The sequence below is a fragment of the Erythrolamprus reginae genome, chromosome Z (assembly GCF_031021105.1).
Source record: "Erythrolamprus reginae isolate rEryReg1 chromosome Z, rEryReg1.hap1, whole genome shotgun sequence".
Classification (NCBI taxonomy): Eukaryota; Metazoa; Chordata; class Lepidosauria; order Squamata; family Dipsadidae; genus Erythrolamprus; species Erythrolamprus reginae.
The window spans coordinates 1771194-1791320 of record NC_091963.1 but is presented as its reverse complement, the minus strand read 5'-3'; the positions used below and the strand labels follow the sequence as shown (position 1 = coordinate 1791320).

Here is a 20127-nt window from a genome sequence, read left to right as displayed (position 1 = left end):
GACTGGTCACAGATAGGCGTTGGGCTGGTCACAGACAACGGGCAGGCCGGATGCAGGCCGTGGGCCACCCCTTGCCCAGATCTGTTCCCAAGCAACGTTGGACAAGCTAACCTGCTTCAGCCTCCGTGGATATTTTAGGACCACAGGAGACAACTGCGGAAAGGTTCAAGTTTTGGGTTGATGGAGCTGGGCCAAGACCCCTATAAGGTGCGTTTCCAAGAGGCCCCTGGACTTTCTTGATTTTCCTCAAAATTGTTTCACTTCTCACCCAGGAAGCTTCCTCCATTCACAACAGAATGGAAGAAGCTTCAGCACTGAAGGAATTTCTTGAATGAGAAGCAAAAACTTTGGAGGAAAAACAAGGCAGTCCAGTCTTGAGAAACACCCTGGATGGGAAAATCAATAGATGCAATTTACATTGACTTCTGTAAAGCCTTCGACTCAGTGGTTCATGGCAACTACTTCTAAAACTCAAATCCTATGGCATCTTAGGATCCCTCCATAGTTGGATAAGCTGCTTTTTCTTTCTTTTTTTAATTGAATTTTAAAAACAAAAACAAAACAACAAAGACGTTGAACTTTAAATAAATTTGTACAGACATAATAGATGTCGACTAAGTGAAAAACAAAACAAAACAAAGCGGAAAAGAAAAAAACCCCAAACATAAATAAAACATATATTTGAGATATTTACACTCCCTTCTCATTCAGTATTTCGATTAAAGATATGTACATTTTATTTTGTTTTTGTTAACGTATTGCTTTGCATATTTACACACTTGCGTAGTTTTCTACAAACTTGGATTCTAATTGTTTGGACTGTCTTTCTGTATAGTTTATTTTCTTTTATCCTTTCTTCCTTTCTTTCAAACAATTATAAAAGTTTTATAGTAGCCTGAATCCTTCTCCTTTCTAGTTTTATTGATAGCATATCCAGCTCTGCACAATACATCACCTTTGTAATTACACTTCTTCTGGTATTTTTTCACTTTTCCAATGCTGGGCAAATATGATCCTTGCCGCTGTCAAAATATGGATAATCAAATACTGGACTTCTTTTTTATACTTCTTATTTAAAATAACCAATAAAAATAATTCAGGTTTTTTTCTCAACTTCTTCTTCTACAAGATGGTTTTCCAAGAGACCCTTGGACTTTCTCGATTTTCCTCCAAGTTGTTTCACTTCTCACCCAGGAAGCTTCCCCCATTCACAACGGAATGGAAGAAGTTTAAGCCCTGATGGAGTGAGGAGCAAAAATCTTGGAGGAAAAACAAGGCAGTGCAGTCTTGAAAATCAACCTGGGTGGGACAACCTGGAGGATCTGCCTGGACATCTGGGCTGAGAGTTGACTGGTTCAGCCTCTCCATGCACCGTTTGGGGCAAGAGGAGGCGACTCCTGGAAGGTTCAAGGGTCAGGTCCTTTCCCCATCCATGGAGGTTGACCTAAGGGTTGACTTGGAGAACCTGTGGGGACGAGGGATGAAGCTTAACCTGGGTGGAGAACTGCAAGAAAAATTAGTATAGGGTTGACTACAGTTTGTGGCCAACATGACTCTGTTAACAAATTGGAACTTGGAAGAATGCCAAGGTTTGGACTCTGATTTATTTCTCATATGCCAATTGGAGCTCTGGCATCTTTCTTCAACCCAATCACGAGTGGGGATGGAGAACCAGGTTCAGCTCTGTCAGGAAGATCCTACAGTGGTCCCGTTGGCCCTGTCTCCATCTACAACAGATCACCAAATCCGTCCCTGGCACCCATCACTCACCCCGCCTTCCTTGAAGTCGCACTTATCCAAGGAACCTTCTTCTTCCGCTGCACAGACCGTCTCTTTGAGGGTGAACTTCAACTCTTGGGTTCCTTCAGAATTGGGATCCTGAAAGAAGACGTGGCCAAGTGGATGAGTTACTTTGAAGTCTCCCCAATACACCTAAAACTCCCATTCTAGGCTGGCATTAGTTCTGGATGAGTCTTGACGGAGCCGCCTAAACGTGGCTACCTGCTTCCCAGGGTCAACCCTACACTCCCTGGAGTGAAGAGTACTTACCCAATCGGGTTGAGGAACAGCCTCCAGAAGACGGTAGAGGGGCTCTTCCTTGGCATCGCTGTTGTACAAGGCCACTCCTTGTTCCACAGCCTCCTCATAGCTCAGCGGTGCCTGTGATGGTGCACAGCCTCCAGAGTCTGAGAGAGCCCAAACCAGCAGCAAGATCTTCCACAAGCAGCCTTCCATCTTTGGTTCTTCTGCTATGAAGGTCCACAGCAGATCTGGTTCCTTGGACCAGGAGTCCTCCTTTTATGCCCCTGCTTGCTGGCTGGAGCCACAGGGGGTTTCCCACACACATCAAATTCTCCAAGGTCCTTCCTTCAAAACAAGAGCTGGGGGGCAGATTAAAACGGGAATTCGATTTATTTATTGTCCTTAATGTTCCTCAGATCAAGGTTCAATGACTTTGGCAATTCTGCAGAAATTTATATCATGTATTTGTTTAATTAATTATATTTCTCTGCCACCAAACTCAAAAATAAACGTGGATGAACATTTCAATTTAAAATAATTGAATTGATTATAGGAGTTGAAGTCCAGCCATGCCAAAAGTAGAGAAATTGTCTTACTGTGTAAAGTTCTCCAAATCAATCTAAATCCTGTCATAGCTCTTAAAACCTCCAACTCAATACACTTCCTATCTTCAGCTCGGAAAAGGAATACCTGAGTTGGTTTTCTTGTTTAAAAAAATCTTTATTTATTCATTTTTTCATTTTAAAAAAATCACAATAATTTTATGTGGATCAATAAAGCTTCTAGAGTTGTTAACCTGATCCTTCACAGCTTCTGCTCAGGCAATCTCACACTACTCACAAGAGCCTACAAAACTTTTGCCAGACCCATCCTAGACTACTGCTCATCTGTCTGGAACCCATACCACATCTCAGACATCAACTCCCTTGAAAATGTCCAAAGATATTTCACCAGAAGAGCCCTTCACTCCTCCACTCGAAACAGAAGACCCTACAAAAATAGACTAACAATCCTGGGCCTAGAAAGTCTAGAACTACGGCGCCTAAAACACGATTTGAGTATTGCCCACAAGATCATATGCTGCAACGTCCTACCGGTCAATGACTACTTCAGCTTCAACCGCAACAACACAAGAGCACGCAACAGATTCAAACTTAACATGAACCGCTCTAAACTTGACTGTAAAAAATATGATTTCAACAACCGAGTTATCGAAGCGTGGAACTCATTACCGGACTCAATTGTGTCAACCCCTAACCCCCAACATTTCTCCCTTAGACTCTCCACGATTGACCTCTCCAGGTTCCTAAGAGGCCAGTAAGGGGCGTACATAAGTGCACTGGTGTGCCTTTTGTCCCGTCCTATTGTCTTTCCTCTCTTTCATCTATCATATATATTCTCTTCCTTTCATATATCCTCTCCTCTAAGTTCACTTTTACCCTTATAAATATTACCACATGTCTTTTTTTCTTCCTATGTATTTGTGTATTGGACAAATGAATAAAATAAAAAATAAATAAAATAAATACCAATCTCTTATCCATTATATATCCATTATAATAATCTACTATAATTATTTTTTATAGTTACAGTATATTTACATATATTATTCATATTTACACAATTCTAATTTTCAAATGTTCTTTCACATTGTATCGCATATTTTTTAATTTGCTTTCCATCCAATTATACCATCCATTCCAAGTATCATAATATTTTGAGTTGTTTAATCCTTTGATCTCCATCGTCAGCCTATCCATTTCTGAACATCTATATATTTTATCTATGACTGGGGGTACTATACTGTTTTTTCAACACTCTGCATAACAGGTCCGAGAGGCGGTTGATTATTAAATATTGAGTTCTTTTATTGTATTGTTTCTTACTAATTCCCAATAAAAATTGTTCTGGAGTAAACTCTAATTCCATTCCTATTATTCCCGTTATCCATTTTTCTATCGTTTTCCAAAAACCCTTTAGCTTTGGGACAGTTCATAGAAACATAGAAGACCGACGGCAGAAAAAGACCTTATGGTCCATCTTGTCTGCCCTTCTACTATTTTCTGTATTTTATCTTAGGATGTATATACAGTATGTTTATCCCAGGCATGTTTAAATTCAGTGACTGTGGATTTACCAACCATGTCTGCTGGAAGTTTGTTCCAAGCATCTGCTACTCTTTCAGTAAAATAATATTTTCTCACATTACTTCTAATCTTTCCCCCAACTCACCTCAGATTGTGGCCCCTTGTTCTTGTGTTCACTTTCCTATTAAAAACACTTCCCTCCTGGACCTTATTTAACCCTTTAACATATTTAAATGTTTCAATCATGTCCCCCCTTTTCCTTCTGTCCTCCAGACTATACAGATGGAGTTCATGAAGTCTTTCCTGATACGTTTTATGCTTAAGACCTTCCACCATTCTTGTAGCCCGTCTTTGGACCCGTTCAATTTTGTCAATATCTTTTTGTAAGTGAGGTCTCCAGAACTGGACACAGTATTATTCCAAATGGGGTCTCACCAGCGCTCTATACAGTGGGATCCTAATCTCCCTCTTTCTGCTTGTTATACCTCTAGCTATACAGCCAAGCATTCTACTCGCTTTCCCTACCACCTGACTGCACTGTTCTCCCATTTTGAGTCTGTCGGAAATCACTGCCCCAAATCCTTCTCTTCTAAATTCTTGCTAACCCAGAACTGCCAATACAATACTCCTATGATTCCATGATTCTGTCTGGGTCTCCTGCTTGAGCAGGGGGTTGGACTAGATGACCTCAAGGTCCTTTCCAATGTGTTCAGGGACCCATTTCCATGGGGGTATACATGCATCCATTCCATGTCGTCCCCCCCCCCCCCCCGTCTCTCATTCTTAACCAGCGAAGGATTTTGCTCTGGCTGCACAGAAAAAAACCTGACACTTTTTGTGGGTCCAAAGGGAGGAGGGTGCATTCTTTTGGGGTGACACATGACCCGCCAGACGTGCTCCGATGCTTTCTCCTCTGTGTGTGCATGACACTGAAGACAGGTAGAAGAACCAGGCAGCCTTTCCATCAAATTTGCAGCTCTGGAATGAGGAAGATCAGCAGAAGTTTCCCAAGGAGAATTCCCGGAATGCACAGCAGGGAGCAATGGTCTCTGGTCTTGAACCAGGTTTGACCTCTGGGAGGCCCCGCGAGGCCATCTTGAAGGCCTTCTTGAGATTGACATCTCCTGGGTAGCGTTCGTCACAGAGGAAGGACAGACTTTGTCATGTTTGGGCACTTTAAGAGCAGCGGACTTCAACTCCCAGAATTCTCCTTGCTTTCCCTACCGCCTGACTGCACTGTTCACCCATTTTGAGACTGTCAGAAATCACCGCCCCTAAATCCCAGTTCCACCATTGATGAAAGAAGGTACCTAACTCTATTTTGCTGAGTTGGTTTCCATGAGTGAAATGGGAAGGTGGCTCGCTGTCCCTCAGGTTGGCTCACCAGAGTCTTCCCAACAGGTCCTCCCCTCCTTTCACTGGGCAGGTGGACCTCCTTCCAAACAAGCCCCAGAATTTGCTGTCCGAAAAGTGCAAAGCTCAATGTTTTTGATCCTGATAGAAGCAAGATCACCAGAAGAGAAGGATTTAGGGGTCGTGATTTCTGACAGTCTCAAAATGGGTGAACAGTGCAGTCGGGCGGTAGGGAAAGCAAGTAGGATGCTTGGCTGCATAGCTAGAGGTATAACAAGCAGGAAGAGGGAGATCATGATCCCCTTATATAGAGTGCTGGTGAGACCCCATTTGGAATAATACTGTGCCTAGTTCTGGAGACCTCACCTACAAAAAGAAATATGGATCAAATTGAAGGGGTCCAAAGACGGGCTACAAGAATGGTGGAAGGTCTTAAGCATAAAACGTATCAGGAAAGACTTCATGAACTCAATCTGTATAGTCTGGAGGACAGAAGGGAAAGGGGGGGCACGATCGAAACATTTAAATAGGTTAAAGGGTTAAATAAGGTCCAGGAGGGAAGTGTTTTTAATAGGAAAGTGAACACAAGAACAAGGGGCCACAATCTGAAGTTAGTTGGGAGAAAGATTATGACCTATATGGTTATGACCTATAAAGCCCTTCATGGCACCGGACCAGAATATCTTCGGGACCGCCTCCTGCCGCACGAATCCCAGCGACCGGTTAGGTCCCATAGAGTTGGCCTTCTCCGGGTCCCGTCGACTAAACAATGTCGTCTGGCGGGACCCAGGGGAAGAGCCTTCTCTGTGGCGGCCCTGACCCTCTGGAACCAGCTCCCCCCTGAGATTAGGATTGCCCCCACCCTCCCTGCCTTTCGTAAACTCCTTAAAACCCACCTTTGCCGTCAGGCTTGGGGGAACTAAAACACCTCCCCCTTGCCCATGTTGTTTTGTTGATTGATTGACTGTGTGCCTGTTTTTTATATATACTATTTTTATGAGATTATTAATTTAAATTGTAACTAGATGGGTGGGCATTGGATTTGGTATTATGTACTGTACTGTTTTTTATTATTGTTGTGAGCCGCCCCGAGTTTGCGGAGAGGGGCGGCATATAAATCCAATAAACCTAAACCTAACCTAAGATCAAAAGCAATGTGAGAAAATATTATTTTACTGAAAGAGTAGTAGATCCTTGGAACAAACTTCCAGCAGATGTGGTAGATAAATCCACAGTAACTGAATTTAAACATTCCTGGGATAAACATATATCCATCCTAAGATAAAATGCAGAAAATAGTATTAGGACAGAATACATGGACCATGAGGTCTTTTTCTGCTGTCAGACTTCTATGTTTCTATGTTACTGCCTCTTTATAAGTCCTGGCGAAGGCCACACCGAAAATACTGCGTCCAACTTTGGTCACCATGATGTAAGTGTAGAGTGCAGAGAAGAGCAACAAAGATGATTAAGGGACTGGGGGTTGAAACATATGAAGAACGTTTGCAGGAACTGGGTCGGTCTAGGTGAATGAAAATAAATCCTCTTATTTGGTGGCAGAGTTACAGGACAAAGACAGTAGGGAATTCCACTGTACCTGGGACAGGTGGTATGTCTGGATAAACAAAAAAAAATACAGTGATACCTCATCTTACAAACACCTCGTCATACAAACTTTTCGAGATACAAACCCGGGGCTTAAGATTTTTTCCCCTCTTCTTACAAACTATTTTCACCTTACAAACCCACCGCCGCCATTGGGAGGCCCCGCTTCCAGACTTCCGTTGCCAGTGAAGCACCCGTTTTAGCGCTGCTGGGATTCCCCTGAGATTCCCCTCCATGGGAAACTCCACCTCCAGACTTCCGTGTTTTTGTGATGCTGCAGGGGAATCCCAGCAGAGGAATCCCAGCAGCGCAAAAACGGGTGCTTTGCTGGCAACAGAAGTCCGGAGGTGGGGTTTCCCAGTGAGGGGAGCCTCAGTGAAATCACAGCATCGCAAAAACACAGAGGTCCAGAGGTGGGGTTTCGAGGACTTCGGTGTTTTTATGATGCTGCAATTTCACTGATGCTCCCTTCTCTGGGAAACCCCACCTCCGGACTTCCATTGCTAGCAAAGCATTTGTTTTTGCGATGCTGGGATTCCCCTGCTGTGATTTCCCTGCAGCATCGCAAAAACACAGAGGTCCGGAGGTGGGGCTTCCCATGGAGGGGAGCCTCAGGGAAATCCCAACAGCGCAAAAACGAGCGCTTCAGCTGGCAAAAGGGGTGAATTTTGGGCTTGCACACATTAATTGCTTTTCCATTGATTCCTATGGGAAACATTGTTTTGTCTTACAAACTTTTCACCTTAAGAACCTTGTCCCGGAACCAATTAAGTTTGTAAGACAAGGTATCACTGTATATCTAAAACTTTGACAGCGCGTTCAAATTCAAAAGAAAATGGGGAAATTGCAGAAATAAAGAAACTATTATTAAATGTAACCATTGTCTTATAACAAACTGTTAATCCACAGAATAAGTACAACCAAAGGAAAAGAAATATAGATAGAAATAAGGCAATTTAAGAAGACTAATGTACATTGAAATTAGGAAATGAAATGGGTGTAAATGAATGAGCTGTAAATAACAAGGCCCCAGCTAAACAGCTGGCACTGATGTTAAGTTCTGATAACAACACAAACTATTGTATAAAGCAGTGTTTCCCAACCTTGGCAACTTGAAGGTATTTGGACTTCAACTCCCAGAATTCCCCAGCCACCATTCGCTGGCTGGGGAATTCTGGGAGTTGAAGTCCAAATATCTTCAAGTTGCCAAGCTTGGGAAACACTGGTATAAAGTGTTGTGGTTAGCTCTGGCCCAGCTCCTGCCCCAAGCAATGTGGAGGTGGATGTGAGGGAAACACCCACATGCCACAGGCCTGGTTTGCTCCTGACAGAGTCTCCCAGTGAATTATCCTCTGACGAAGGAAGTGTGGGTGACCTGGAAGAGGGGGGGTTTGGCAGACAACTCAGGAGGAGATCAATCATCTTTATCTTCGCTGGATTCATTTCAGGAACGTATGACAGACCCACACATGCGTAGAGTTATGCATAGGAGGGAACAACTTAAGAAATATTACAGGAGATAAGAGAGGCCACCTGGGTTTGGGTGGGGCTCCAGTAATTAGAGCTGCTGATAAAAATAGCAGCGTGCTGGCTTGGCCGTTGTGGAAGATTATCTGATCGTAGTTCGTCAAGGTGAATTGTTGTTTCCTGATTGTATTCAGGACTGTGTTTGGATTCCTGGATTCCTGGACTTTGGATTATACTTCATTGTGAGTGTTTATCACTGTTCGGACAACAGTAGCTGTGACCCAATTTCACAGTTAGTGAGTTAATAATTGGACTTCGTTCTTGTATTGTATTCCAACTGTGCCTTGTTGCTACAAGAAATCCCTTTGAAGTTTAAAAGGGAGTTTTTTCTTCTCTTCTCTTGATAAATAACATTTATTTGCCTTCTATCATGTGTGTGTCTGCTTGGACTAATTAACCTATAATTAAGGGCAGTTGGCACACGCCGGCAGAACATAAAGCATAATGTTTTATTATGTAAATTTTTTCTTTTGCTTGTTTTGTTTGTATGTTTGTTTATGATTTTTCGTTGTTTTGCTTTTAATGTAAATAACTGATAAAGATATTTTTAAGAAAATAAGTTATCACTCTCTCTGTGTGTTAGCACTGGGCCCCACCTGGAACAAGGGGAACACCGCTCAGGTAGGAAAAATTGAGCTTACTGGCGGCCATTCATGGGCGTAACTGGGGAGATTCTGGGGATTTCTTTTGCGTTTATGTACACTGAGAGCATCTGCACCAGAGACAAATTCCTTGTGTGTCCAATCACACCTGGCCAATAAAAAAATTCTATTCTATTCTGACAAGCAGCAGATATTGCCACCAAGGCTGGTAATTTGGTCACTTTGCTCTCCTATTTTTTGAAGGGGAGACTAGGAAGGAACCAAATTGAGTTTTGGGAAGGAATAGAGCAGTGTTTCCCAACCTTGGCAACTTGAAGATATTTGGACTACAACTCCCAGAATTCACCAGCCAGCGAATGGTGGCTGGGGAATTCTGGGAGTTGAAGTCCAGATACCTTCAAGTTGCCAAGGTTGGGAAACACTGGGATAGAGGAGGTGCTGGAGGCTCTCAATTCTCAGTAAGGGGCAATCCAGGGAGGGTTGGGGTCTTAACACTTTCTCCCTCCAACTGCTCATTTTCTTAAGTGACCTTGGTATTTATTGCAAAACTTTCCAATCACCAGGTTTGTGACTGGTTGGCTTCTGACTTGTTTGTATTATTTTTTATTTTATTTATTTGTTTTGTCAAGTACGCATTGGAGGCATGTAAAGATATAATAATATTCATATACACGATACTACTGAAAATTAAAAAGAAATATTAGATAGAAGAATATTCATATACATGATACTAGTAAAAAAAACCTAAAAGAAACATGTGGACGTGGGATGGAAGGCACGCTGGTGCACTTATGCACACCTTCATAACCCTTTGCTGGATTTTTTTTTGCAAGCTATTCTCTGGATTGTGGATGTCAGCTTTTTGAATAAAATAAACTTGTTCCACTGTAGTTTGCAAAGAAAAGACGAACTCAGTCCCATTTCAGCATTTATTTTCGATTTTTAAAAAAACTTGTTATAAATATTTACACCGTTCCATCCAGTCCTCTTTTGCTGCAATGTTTGACTTTCTACCTGAGTAACCGTAATGGGATCCTAGCTATACGGTCCGGTGTGCCGTACTACTAGTAGCCCGATGGTGACGTCACTCACTGATGGCCAGTACGTCGGGGCCGTCATCTTTTCTTTAGTTAATTTTTTAAAATGTTGCCTGCCTCTCACAGGCATCGTTGTGGAGAGTATAGTAATGAAGTTCTTTCAAGTAATACTAATATCAAATGACCTAAGTGCTAAAGCCCACTGCAACAATATTGCCAAAAAGGCCTCTAGAGTTGTTAACCTGATCCTACGCAGCTTCTGCTCCGGCAATCTAACACTACTCACAAGAGCCTATAAAACTTTTGCCAGACCCATCCTCGAATACAGCTCATCTGTCTGTAACCCATACCACATCTCAGACATTAACACCCTTGAAAACGTCCAAAGATACTTCACCAGAAGAGCCCTTCACTCCTCCACTCGAAACAGAATATCCTACGAAAATAGACTAATAATCCTGGGTCTAGAAAGCCTAGAACTACGGCACCTAAAACACGACGTAAGTATTGCCCACAAGATCATATGCTGCAACGTCCTACCGGTCAATGACTACTTCAGCTTCAACTGCAACAACACAAGAGAACGCAACAGATTCAAACTTAATACGAACCGCTCCAAACTTGACTGTAAAAGATATGACTTTAACAATCGAGTTGTCGAAGCGTGGAACTCATTACCGGACTCAATAGTATCAACCCCTCCCTAACCCCCAACATTTCTCCCTTAGACTCTCCACGATTGACCTCTCCAGGTTCCTAAGAGGCCAGTAAGGCGCGTACATAACTGCACTTGTGTGCCTTTCATCCCCTGTCCAATTGTCTTTCCTTTATCTCATATATTATATATATTTTCTTCTTTTCATATATCTTCTCTTCTATTTTCACTTTTATCCTTATATATATTACTTCATGTAATTTTCATCCTATGTATTTGTGTATTGGACAAATGAATAAATGAATGAATGAATGAATGAATGAATGAATGAATAAATAAATAAATAAATAAAGTGTCCGTGCTAACAAAATATTGCACAGCCGAAAGTGGAGGAGTGGCAGAAGCTGCCACAGCCGCTGGCCGCCAGCGTTTCCCATTCCCCTCACAGGTTCTGCTCCCTGTGATTGGCTAATGGTTTACATTTCTCTCAGAAACATATTACTACCTCATGTTAAGCGGCATCTCTCTCTAGTTGCTGACGGGCTAGCGACTCTGCAGTCTTCCGAGCGGATTCAAACGCCGGAAGCCTCCCGGGAGCTTCAAACCTTGGTTAAGTGTTAGGGAGTCGGTAAACTCAGGTGCCTGTGGGGAGATGGAGGGGGGCTGACATTGCCCTGTCGTTAGGCCGGCCTGTTGGTATCCTGGTAGCGATTCCCCTTTCTGGTGCTACCCCTCCCTGAACACCCTATCCCCAGAAACAATATCAACATCAAAATACAGTATGCCTCTTGGTATATTTTTATGGGAAAACAGCTAATATACAACTTGTACTTCATTTATTTATAGATGAATACAATTAGAATGTCAGAGGTGCATATTTCAATATTAGAATAAGACGTAAGCCAGCATTCTCAGGTCTCAGTAAAATAAATAAGTAATTTACTGGTCTGGGAAGATATAAAAATTCTATAGGAAATGTTTTATCACATTATTATTCACATTATGGTATGCACTATCGATGAGGTCCTTTAATAAATAGGCCTTTTCAAGGTTGATCACCTATTCCTGAGTTCTCATTATTAATATCTAAGTGTAAATAACATTGATTTGACCTTGAGATAAGGTTTAATAAGAATAACAATTATTCCAGGAAATAATATTTGAATTAAGATAATTTTGTTTACTGTTCATCGGTAGTGCATACCAACCTTATCTGAATAATAATGCGATAAAATATTTCCTATAGAATTTTTATATCTTCCCAGACGAGTAAATTATTTATTTATTTTAGTTAGACACGAGTGATTGCTCACGTCTTATTCTAATATTAAAATATGCAACTCTGACATTCTAATTGTATTCATCTATCAATAAATGAAGTGCAAGTTGTATATTAGCTGTTTTCCCATATACCAAAGGGCATACAGTATTTTGATGTTGATATTGTTTCTGGGGATGTATAGGGTGCTCAGGGAGGGGTAGCGCCACAAAGGGGAATCTCTACCAGGATACCAACAGGCCGTCCTAATGACAGGGCAATTTCACACACACACACCCCATCTCCCCACAGGCACCTGAGTTTACCAACTCCCTCTCACTTAAACGAGGTTTGAGGCTCCCGGGAGGTTTCCGGCGTTTGAATCTGCTCAGAAGACTGGCGCAAGAGCGCGCAGTCACCAGCCAATCAGCGACTAGAAAAGGATCCCACTTTAGATAGTAACAGGTTTCTGAGGGAAATGTAAGCCATTAGCCAATCATAGGGAGCAGAACTCATGAGGGGAATGGGAAACGCTAGTGTGAGGAGCGGGAAAAATAGGGAGAGGTGAGGCGACGGGGCGATTGGTCATCCAGCGAATCAGCAAGCCAGGGGCTTGCCAATCAATCTGGCAGCGCATGCACAGATGGTGGGGTTTAAAAAAAAAAAAAAATTTTAAGATGGTGTTAAAACTTTAATGTTTACAACTGTAAAATAATGCACTTGGGGAAAAGCAACCCTCAATCTGAGTATCGTATTGGCAGCTCTGTGTTAGCAAAAACTTCAGAAGAGAAGGATTTAGGGATAGTGATTTCTGACAGTCTCAAAATGGGTGAACAGTGCAGTCAGGCAGTGGGAAAAGTGAGTAGGATGCTTGGCTGCATAGCTAGAGGTATAACAAGCAGGAAGAGGGAGATTGTGATCCCGCTGTATAGAGCGCTGGGGAGACTCCATTTGGAATAATACTGTGTCCAGTTCTGGAGAATTCATCTACAAAAAGATATGGATCAAATTGGCGGAAGGTCTTAAGCATAAAACTTATCAGGAAAGACTTCATGAACTCAATCTGACACAAGGAAAAGTGGGAGACATGATCGAAACATTTAAATCCATTAAAAGGTTCAATAAGGTTCAGGAGGGAAGTGTTTTTAATAGGAAAGGGAACCCAAGAACAAGGGTTAGTTGGGGGGAAGATCAGAAGCAACGTGAGAAAATATTTGACTGAAAGAGGAGTAGATGCCTGGAACAAACTTCCAGCAGAAGAACAAGGCACAATCTGAGGTTAGTTGGGGGGAAGATCAGAAGTAACCTGAGAAAATATTCTTTGACTGAAAGAGTAGTAGACGCCTGGAACAAACTTCCAGCAAATGTGGTTGGTAAAGCCACAGTCACTGAATTTAAACATGCCTAGAATATACATATATCTATCCTAATATAAAATACAGGAAATAGTATAAGGGCAGAGTAGATGGACCATGAGGTCTTTTTCTGCCATCAATCTTCTATGTTTCTATGGTGGCTCCGAGGGACCAGCAATCAGCGAGTGACATAACCAGTGGGTACTACCGGTACAGCGCACCATGCCATACGGCTGGAACCCATTACTGGTACCCAGGTAGAAAGTCAAACATTGCAGGAAAGGAGGAGTTGGGAGGAAAGGGTTTATAACACAGCTTTTAAAAAAAATAGAATGAAAATAAATTCTGAAATGGGACTGAGTTAATCTTTTCTTTGCAAACTATGGCTCTTTTTGTGTAACAATTTTTTTTATTCAAAAAGCTAAAATCAACAATCCCGAGAACAGCTTGTAAAAAAATTCAGCGAAGGGTCAGAAGCCAACTACTTTATTTACTTATTTTTTATTTATTTATTTTGTCAAACCATTATAGGGTGGTAATTTGTACAAATAAAACATTAGATAAGTAATGATAAAAAGTAACAAAAGAAGACAATAGGACAGGGACGGTAGGCACAGTGGTGCGCTTATGCACGCCCCTTTTTTCTACCAGAGCAGCGTGCCTCCCTGTTGCGCTGGGGCCCACTTCTCTCTCTCTCTCTCTCTCTCTCACACACACACACACACACACACACAGAGAAAGGGAGAGAGAGAGCTTATTTTCATTAAACTAAATATGCCCAGTTCCTGCAATTGTTCTTCGTATGTTTTAGCCTCCACTCCCCTAATCATCTTTGTTGTTCTTCTCTGCACTCTTTCTAGAGTCGCAACATCCTTTTCTTTACATCGTGGTGACCAATGTTGGACGCAGTATTCCAGATGTGGCCTTACCAAGGCCTTATAAAGAGGCATTAACACTTCTCACGATCTTGATTCTATCAGGATCACAAGCATTGAGCTTCGCACGCTTCGGACAGCAGATTCTGGGGCTTGCTTGGAAGGAGGTCCACCTGCCCAGTGAAAGGAGGGGAGGACCTATTGGGAAGACTCTGATGCACCAACCTGAAGGACAGCGAGCCATCTTCCCATTTCACTCATGAAAACCAAGTCAGCAAAGTAGAGTTAGGTACCTTCTTTCACCAATGGTGGAATTGTCCCAAAGCTAAAGGGTTTCTGGAAATTGATACAAAAATTGATAACAGGAATAATAGGAATGGAATAAGAAAAGAGCAACCAAAATGATCAGGGGTCTAGAAACCAAGACTTACGAAGAGAGACTGCGGGAAATGGGCATGGATACCCTAGAGAAAAGGAGGGCCAGAGCGGACATGATAGCAGTCTACAAGTATACGAGGGGTTGCCACAGAGAGGAGGGGATCACTTTATTCTCCAGGGCACCAGAGAAGCTGACCAAGGAGAGATTTAACCTGGAAATAAGGAAGAACTTCCTGATGGTCAGAACGATCAACCAGTGGAACAACCTACCAGCGGACGTTGTGAACTCCAATACTCTGGACATTTTAAAGAGGAAATTGGACTGCCATTTGGCTGGGATGCTATAGGGTTCCTGCTTAGGCAGGGGGTTGGACTTGATGACCCGCATGGTCCCTTCCAACTCTAACAATCAATCAATCAAGTTTACTCCAGAACAGTTTTTTATTAGGAATTAGTAGGAAACAATACAACAAAAGAACTCAATATTTAACAATCCATATAATAACCGCATCTCGGACCTGTTACACACAGTGTTGGAAAAACAATATAGTACCCCCAATCATAGATAAAATATATAGATGTGCGGACATTGATAGGCTGATGGTGGAGATCAAAGGATTAAACAACTCAGAATATTATGATACTTGGAATGGATGGTATAATTGGATGGAAAACAAATTTTAAAATATGCGATACAATGTGAAAGAACATACGAAAATTATAGTGAAAATATGAATAATATATGTAAGTATACTATAAATATAAATAATGATAGTAGATTATAGAATGGATATGATATAAGAGATTGGTATTGATCTGTATAAACTTATTGTGTGTGTTTTTTAAAAACATAAAATTGAATTAATAAAGCTTAAAAAAAGAAAACCACCTCAGATGTTCCTTTTCCGAGCTGAAGGTAGGAAATGTAATGAGTTGGAGGTGTTAAGAGCTAAGGCAGGATTTAAGCTGACCTGGACAACGTTACTTAGTAAGACAATTTCTCTACTTTGGCATGGCTGGACTTCAGCTTCTATAATCCAATTCAATTATTTTAAATTGAAATGTTTTTCTATGGATCCATGTTTAATTTTTGTTGTGAGTCCCTAGCGAGTTGGGCGCCAGAGAAATATAATTAATTATAAACTTATAATTACAATTGTATTATAAACTATAAGCAATATACGCTTCTACGGAATTGCCAAGGTTGTTGAACCCTGATCTGAAGAATATTGAGGACAATAAATACCTCTTGAAGTCCTGATTTGATCTCCCTTGTTTTGAAGGAAGGACCTTGGAGAATTCGGTGGTGGGGGAAAACCCCCTGTGGCTCCAGCCAGCAAGCAGGGGCATAAAAGGAGGACTCCTGGTCCAAGGAACCAGATCTGCTGTGGACCTTTGCAGCAGAAGAACCAAGGATGGAAGGCTGCTTGTGGAAGATCTTGCTGCTGGTTTGGGCTCTTTCGGGCTCTGGAAGCTGTGCACCATCACAGGCACCGCTGAGCTATGAGGAGGCTGTGGAACAAGGAGTGGCCATGTACAACAGCGATGCCAAGGAAGGTCCCCTCTACCGTCTTCTGGAGGCTGTTCCTCAACCTGATTGGGTAAGTACTCTTCAGGGTCCCAGGGTGGGCTTGACTCTGTGTAGACCCTGGGAAGTGGTGGTGGATCCACCTGGAAGCAGGGAATCCACCCCTCCTGTTCTCCTGGCGTGGAGAACTTCAACAGCCTCCATCTATGGTCAGTCAGGATGAGGGCCCTTGAATGCAGAACATCTGGCGCCTGCATGGACTCTTCTCAATAGACACGTTCAGGCGGCTCCATCAAGAGTCCCAGCTGCTGTGGCCTAGAGGTGGAGCTCTTGCCTCACAATCAGGAGGTTGTGAGTTTGATCCTAGGTAGAGGCAGATGTAGGATCTCCTGTTTGGGAAGGGAGTTGGATTAGATAACCTGCAAGGTCCCTTCCATCTCCATTAATCTGTTAACGACTCATTCAGAAATGACCCCAGTCTAAAATGGGAGTTTTAGGTGTGTGGGGGGTGGGGGCTTCAAGGTAACTCCTGCGCTTGGCCATGTCTTCTTCCAGGATCCCAATTCTGAAGGTACCCAAGAGTTGAAGTTCTCCCTCAAAGAGACGGTCTGTGCAGCGGAAGAAGAAGGTTCCTTGGATAAATGCAACTTCAAGGAAGGCGGGGTGAGTGACGGGTGCCATATCAAGAAAATCCAGGGGCCTGTTGGAAAAGCACCTTGGAGGGGTCTTGGCCCAGCTCCATCAACCCAACACTTGAACCTTTCCGCAGTTGTCTCCTGTGGTCCTAAAATATCCATGGAGGCTGAAGCAGCTTAGCTTGTCCAACAGTTGCTCTGGAAGTAGCCGGTCGAAGCCACATGAAGAGACGTGGACAAAACGAGATAGTGGAGGACTTCTTTGATCTCACCACGTTTCTTCTCCTCTCTAGATGGTCAGACAATGCACAACCACCTTCTTCCTTGGGGAGGAACCACCAAAGGCTGTTCTCACCTGTGACGCCGTGGAGGGAGCAGAAGAGGAGGAGGAGGAGGAAGAACAGGTGGAGGTGAAGGAGGAGGAGGAGGTAAGAAGGTGGCTTGGTGACTTCTGGTGATGAGCTCCAGTCTGATTAGATTGGATTGGATTGGATTGGATTGGATTGGATTGGATTGGATGATGAGATGAGATGATTAGACTAGACTGGACTAGACTAGATTAAATTAGAGTCCAACCCCTTGCTTAGGCAGGAAATCCTACACCATTTCAGACAAATGGAAGTCCAATCTCCCCTTGAAAATCTCAAGTCTTAGAAGAGTGGTTGGACAATTGGCCCGGTAAAAGAGATTCCACCGGAGGGGGACAAACACTAAGAGGAGAGAAATAACCACCCAATGGGGGATGGGGATACTCCGGACATGTTTTTCCTCTCAGGGCAATTGAGTCATGATCTGAATTTAAAGGGCTTAGATACCTTGCCTTTGTCACGGTCAAATCATTTCCTGCTGTGGCTTGATTCTAAGGCTCTAATTCTCCCCCGCAGGGAGGCGGAAACGATTAGGTGGCTCCGCCCCAGGTGCCTGATGGACCCAGAGGGCTTTCAGAGGGCGCTTGGGGTTTGGCCGGAATTGCTTGTGCACAGTTCGGCAGAGTCCCTTGCTGCGGCCATGAATATGGCAATGGCTCTAGACCGGATTGCGCCTTTGCGACCTGGAGGTCTCCTTGGACCCTGGAGGTCTCCTTGGTTCACTGAGGAACTCCGGGGATGAAACGCCAGAAGAGATGTCTGGAGAAGCGTTGGAGGAGAAGTAAATCCAAATCTGACCGGACACTTGTAAGCGTCCATATTAAGACTTACATAGTGGCACTCAAGGTGACAAGATGCACGTAACATGTTGCCTTGACTGCGTCTGTGGAATCTCGCCCAGCCGCCCTGTTTAGTGTGATTCGCTCCCTTGTTAACCAAGGGGGTGGTTGATGAACCCTTGCAGGGTAGTGTTGAGGATTTTATTAAGTTTAATCAGCTTTCTAAAAAAATAATAAAAATCCCATTTTTAATTTCCATATCTCAAATCAAGTTACTTTTGTTTTTAAACTCTTAAAATCACTTATTTATTTATTTATTCAATTTTTATGCCGCCTTTCTCCTTAGATTCAGGGCGGCTTACAACATGTTAGCAATAGTACTTTTTAGCAGAGAATCAGCCTATTGCCCCTATAAATCCAGGTCCTCATTTTACCCACCTCGGAAGGATGGAAGGCTGAGTCAACCTTGAGTCTGTGATGAGATTTGAACCACTGACCTTCAGATATACAGTCAGCTTCAGTGGCCTGCAGTACAGCACTCTACCTGCTGCGCCACCCCGGCTCTTAACCCTAGTTAACAAACCCTTGCAGGGTAGTGCTGAGTATTTTAATAAGTTTAATCAGATTTCTAAAAAAAAAAAAAAAAATCCCATTTTTAATTTGCATATCTCAAATCAAGTTACTTTTGCTTTTTTTAAAAAAATATATAATTTATTAATTTATTGAAAAAGGGATGGGAAAGGCGGGTACAAATTCAAAGGGGGAGAGAGGGAGTACAACTGTAAGGAGTTTGAGAGTAGAAATTACACATATCCATTATATTCTATAATATATATACCTTGTTGTATACCAGTTCATATTGTTACAATAATTCTATTCATGTTTCATTCTCGATTTACAATTTCAATAAGCAAATATATAGTTTATTATCTATACCTTATGTTGCTTAATATTGGTCAGTTCAAGACATTGGAATATAATTAGTCTTATTGTATTCCATAATTTTTTCCTCTGGTACATATTATGGTTGAGAGTGAGGTTAGTAAGGAATTGTGATTTTTAGAGAGTAGTTAAGAGGGTGGGGATTGAGTAAGGAGAGGGAAGTATAGTGGACAGGGAAGGGGGTTACCTGCACCAATAGCAGGCATTAAGTTCCTTTTGCTTTTAAACTCCTAAAATCACCTCCAAACGTCCTCGCAGCAGCCCCAAAATGGCTAGAATCTCCTTCTTCAGTTTGCAAAGGTATAAACTAGGATCTGTTTATGGTCCAGAAAGGCCACAACTGCACGCTTTGCCCAGGTCCAGATCTGACCACAGAGCAGCAGCGCAGAAGCAGGAAGAGGGAGGGGTTGGGTTGTAGCCTGTTGGAGAACCAGGGATGACCAGATACCCCCTTTTTTCTGCTCTCTAGGATGATTCCGAGCGTTCTAAATTTGGAAAGAAGATCGGGAAAGGCATCAAGAATATTGGAAAAGGCGTCAAGAAAGGCGTCAAGAATATTGGAAAAGGCGTCAAGAAAGGCGTCAAGAATATTGGAAAAGGCGTCAAAAAAGTCATCAAGAATATTGGAAAAGGCATCAAGAATATCGGGGAAGGCCTGAAGAAAGGCTCCAAGGATGGAGTTGGAAAGAATTGAGAAGGTCATTCAAGGACAAATCATAGGATGAAGAAGGACCTGATTTCAGATGTCTTGAGATCTAAATGAAAATATGATTTGCTCAGGAAAGGATGGTGATTCTTCAGTTGTTCAACTTGGATTGAATCCGGGCTCTCTATATTTTAATGCAAGTTTGAATTTGAAATAGAATTTGAACTCTGTACCCAGGAAGAAAGTCCAACATTGCTGCAAAAGAGGAGTTTGGGGGGGAAAAGGGTTGAATAAAATGGTGTAAATATTTGTAACACAGCTCTTTTCTTTTTTAATGAAAATAAATGCTAAAATGGGTCTGATTTAGTCTTTTCTTTGCAAATAGGGCTCTTTTTGTGTACACTGAGAGCATCTGCACCAAAGACAAATTCCTTGTGTGTCCAATCACACTTGGCCAATAAAGAATTCTTTTATT

At 42.4% G+C, this 20127-nt stretch overlaps 1 protein-coding gene across 1 annotated transcript; it reads left to right on the top strand.

Annotated features, from left to right (window-relative positions):
- Nucleotides 1-16169: 16169 nt before the first annotated feature.
- On the top strand, nt 16170-19700 carry LOC139153218 (lutzicidin-like). Its single transcript, XM_070726866.1, has 4 exons — nt 16170-16355; nt 16838-16945; nt 17211-17345; nt 19476-19700. Exons 1-4 carry the CDS (start codon nt 16170-16172, stop codon nt 19698-19700), a joined length of 654 nt encoding a protein of 217 aa, XP_070582967.1.
- Nucleotides 19701-20127: the final 427 nt, after the last annotated feature.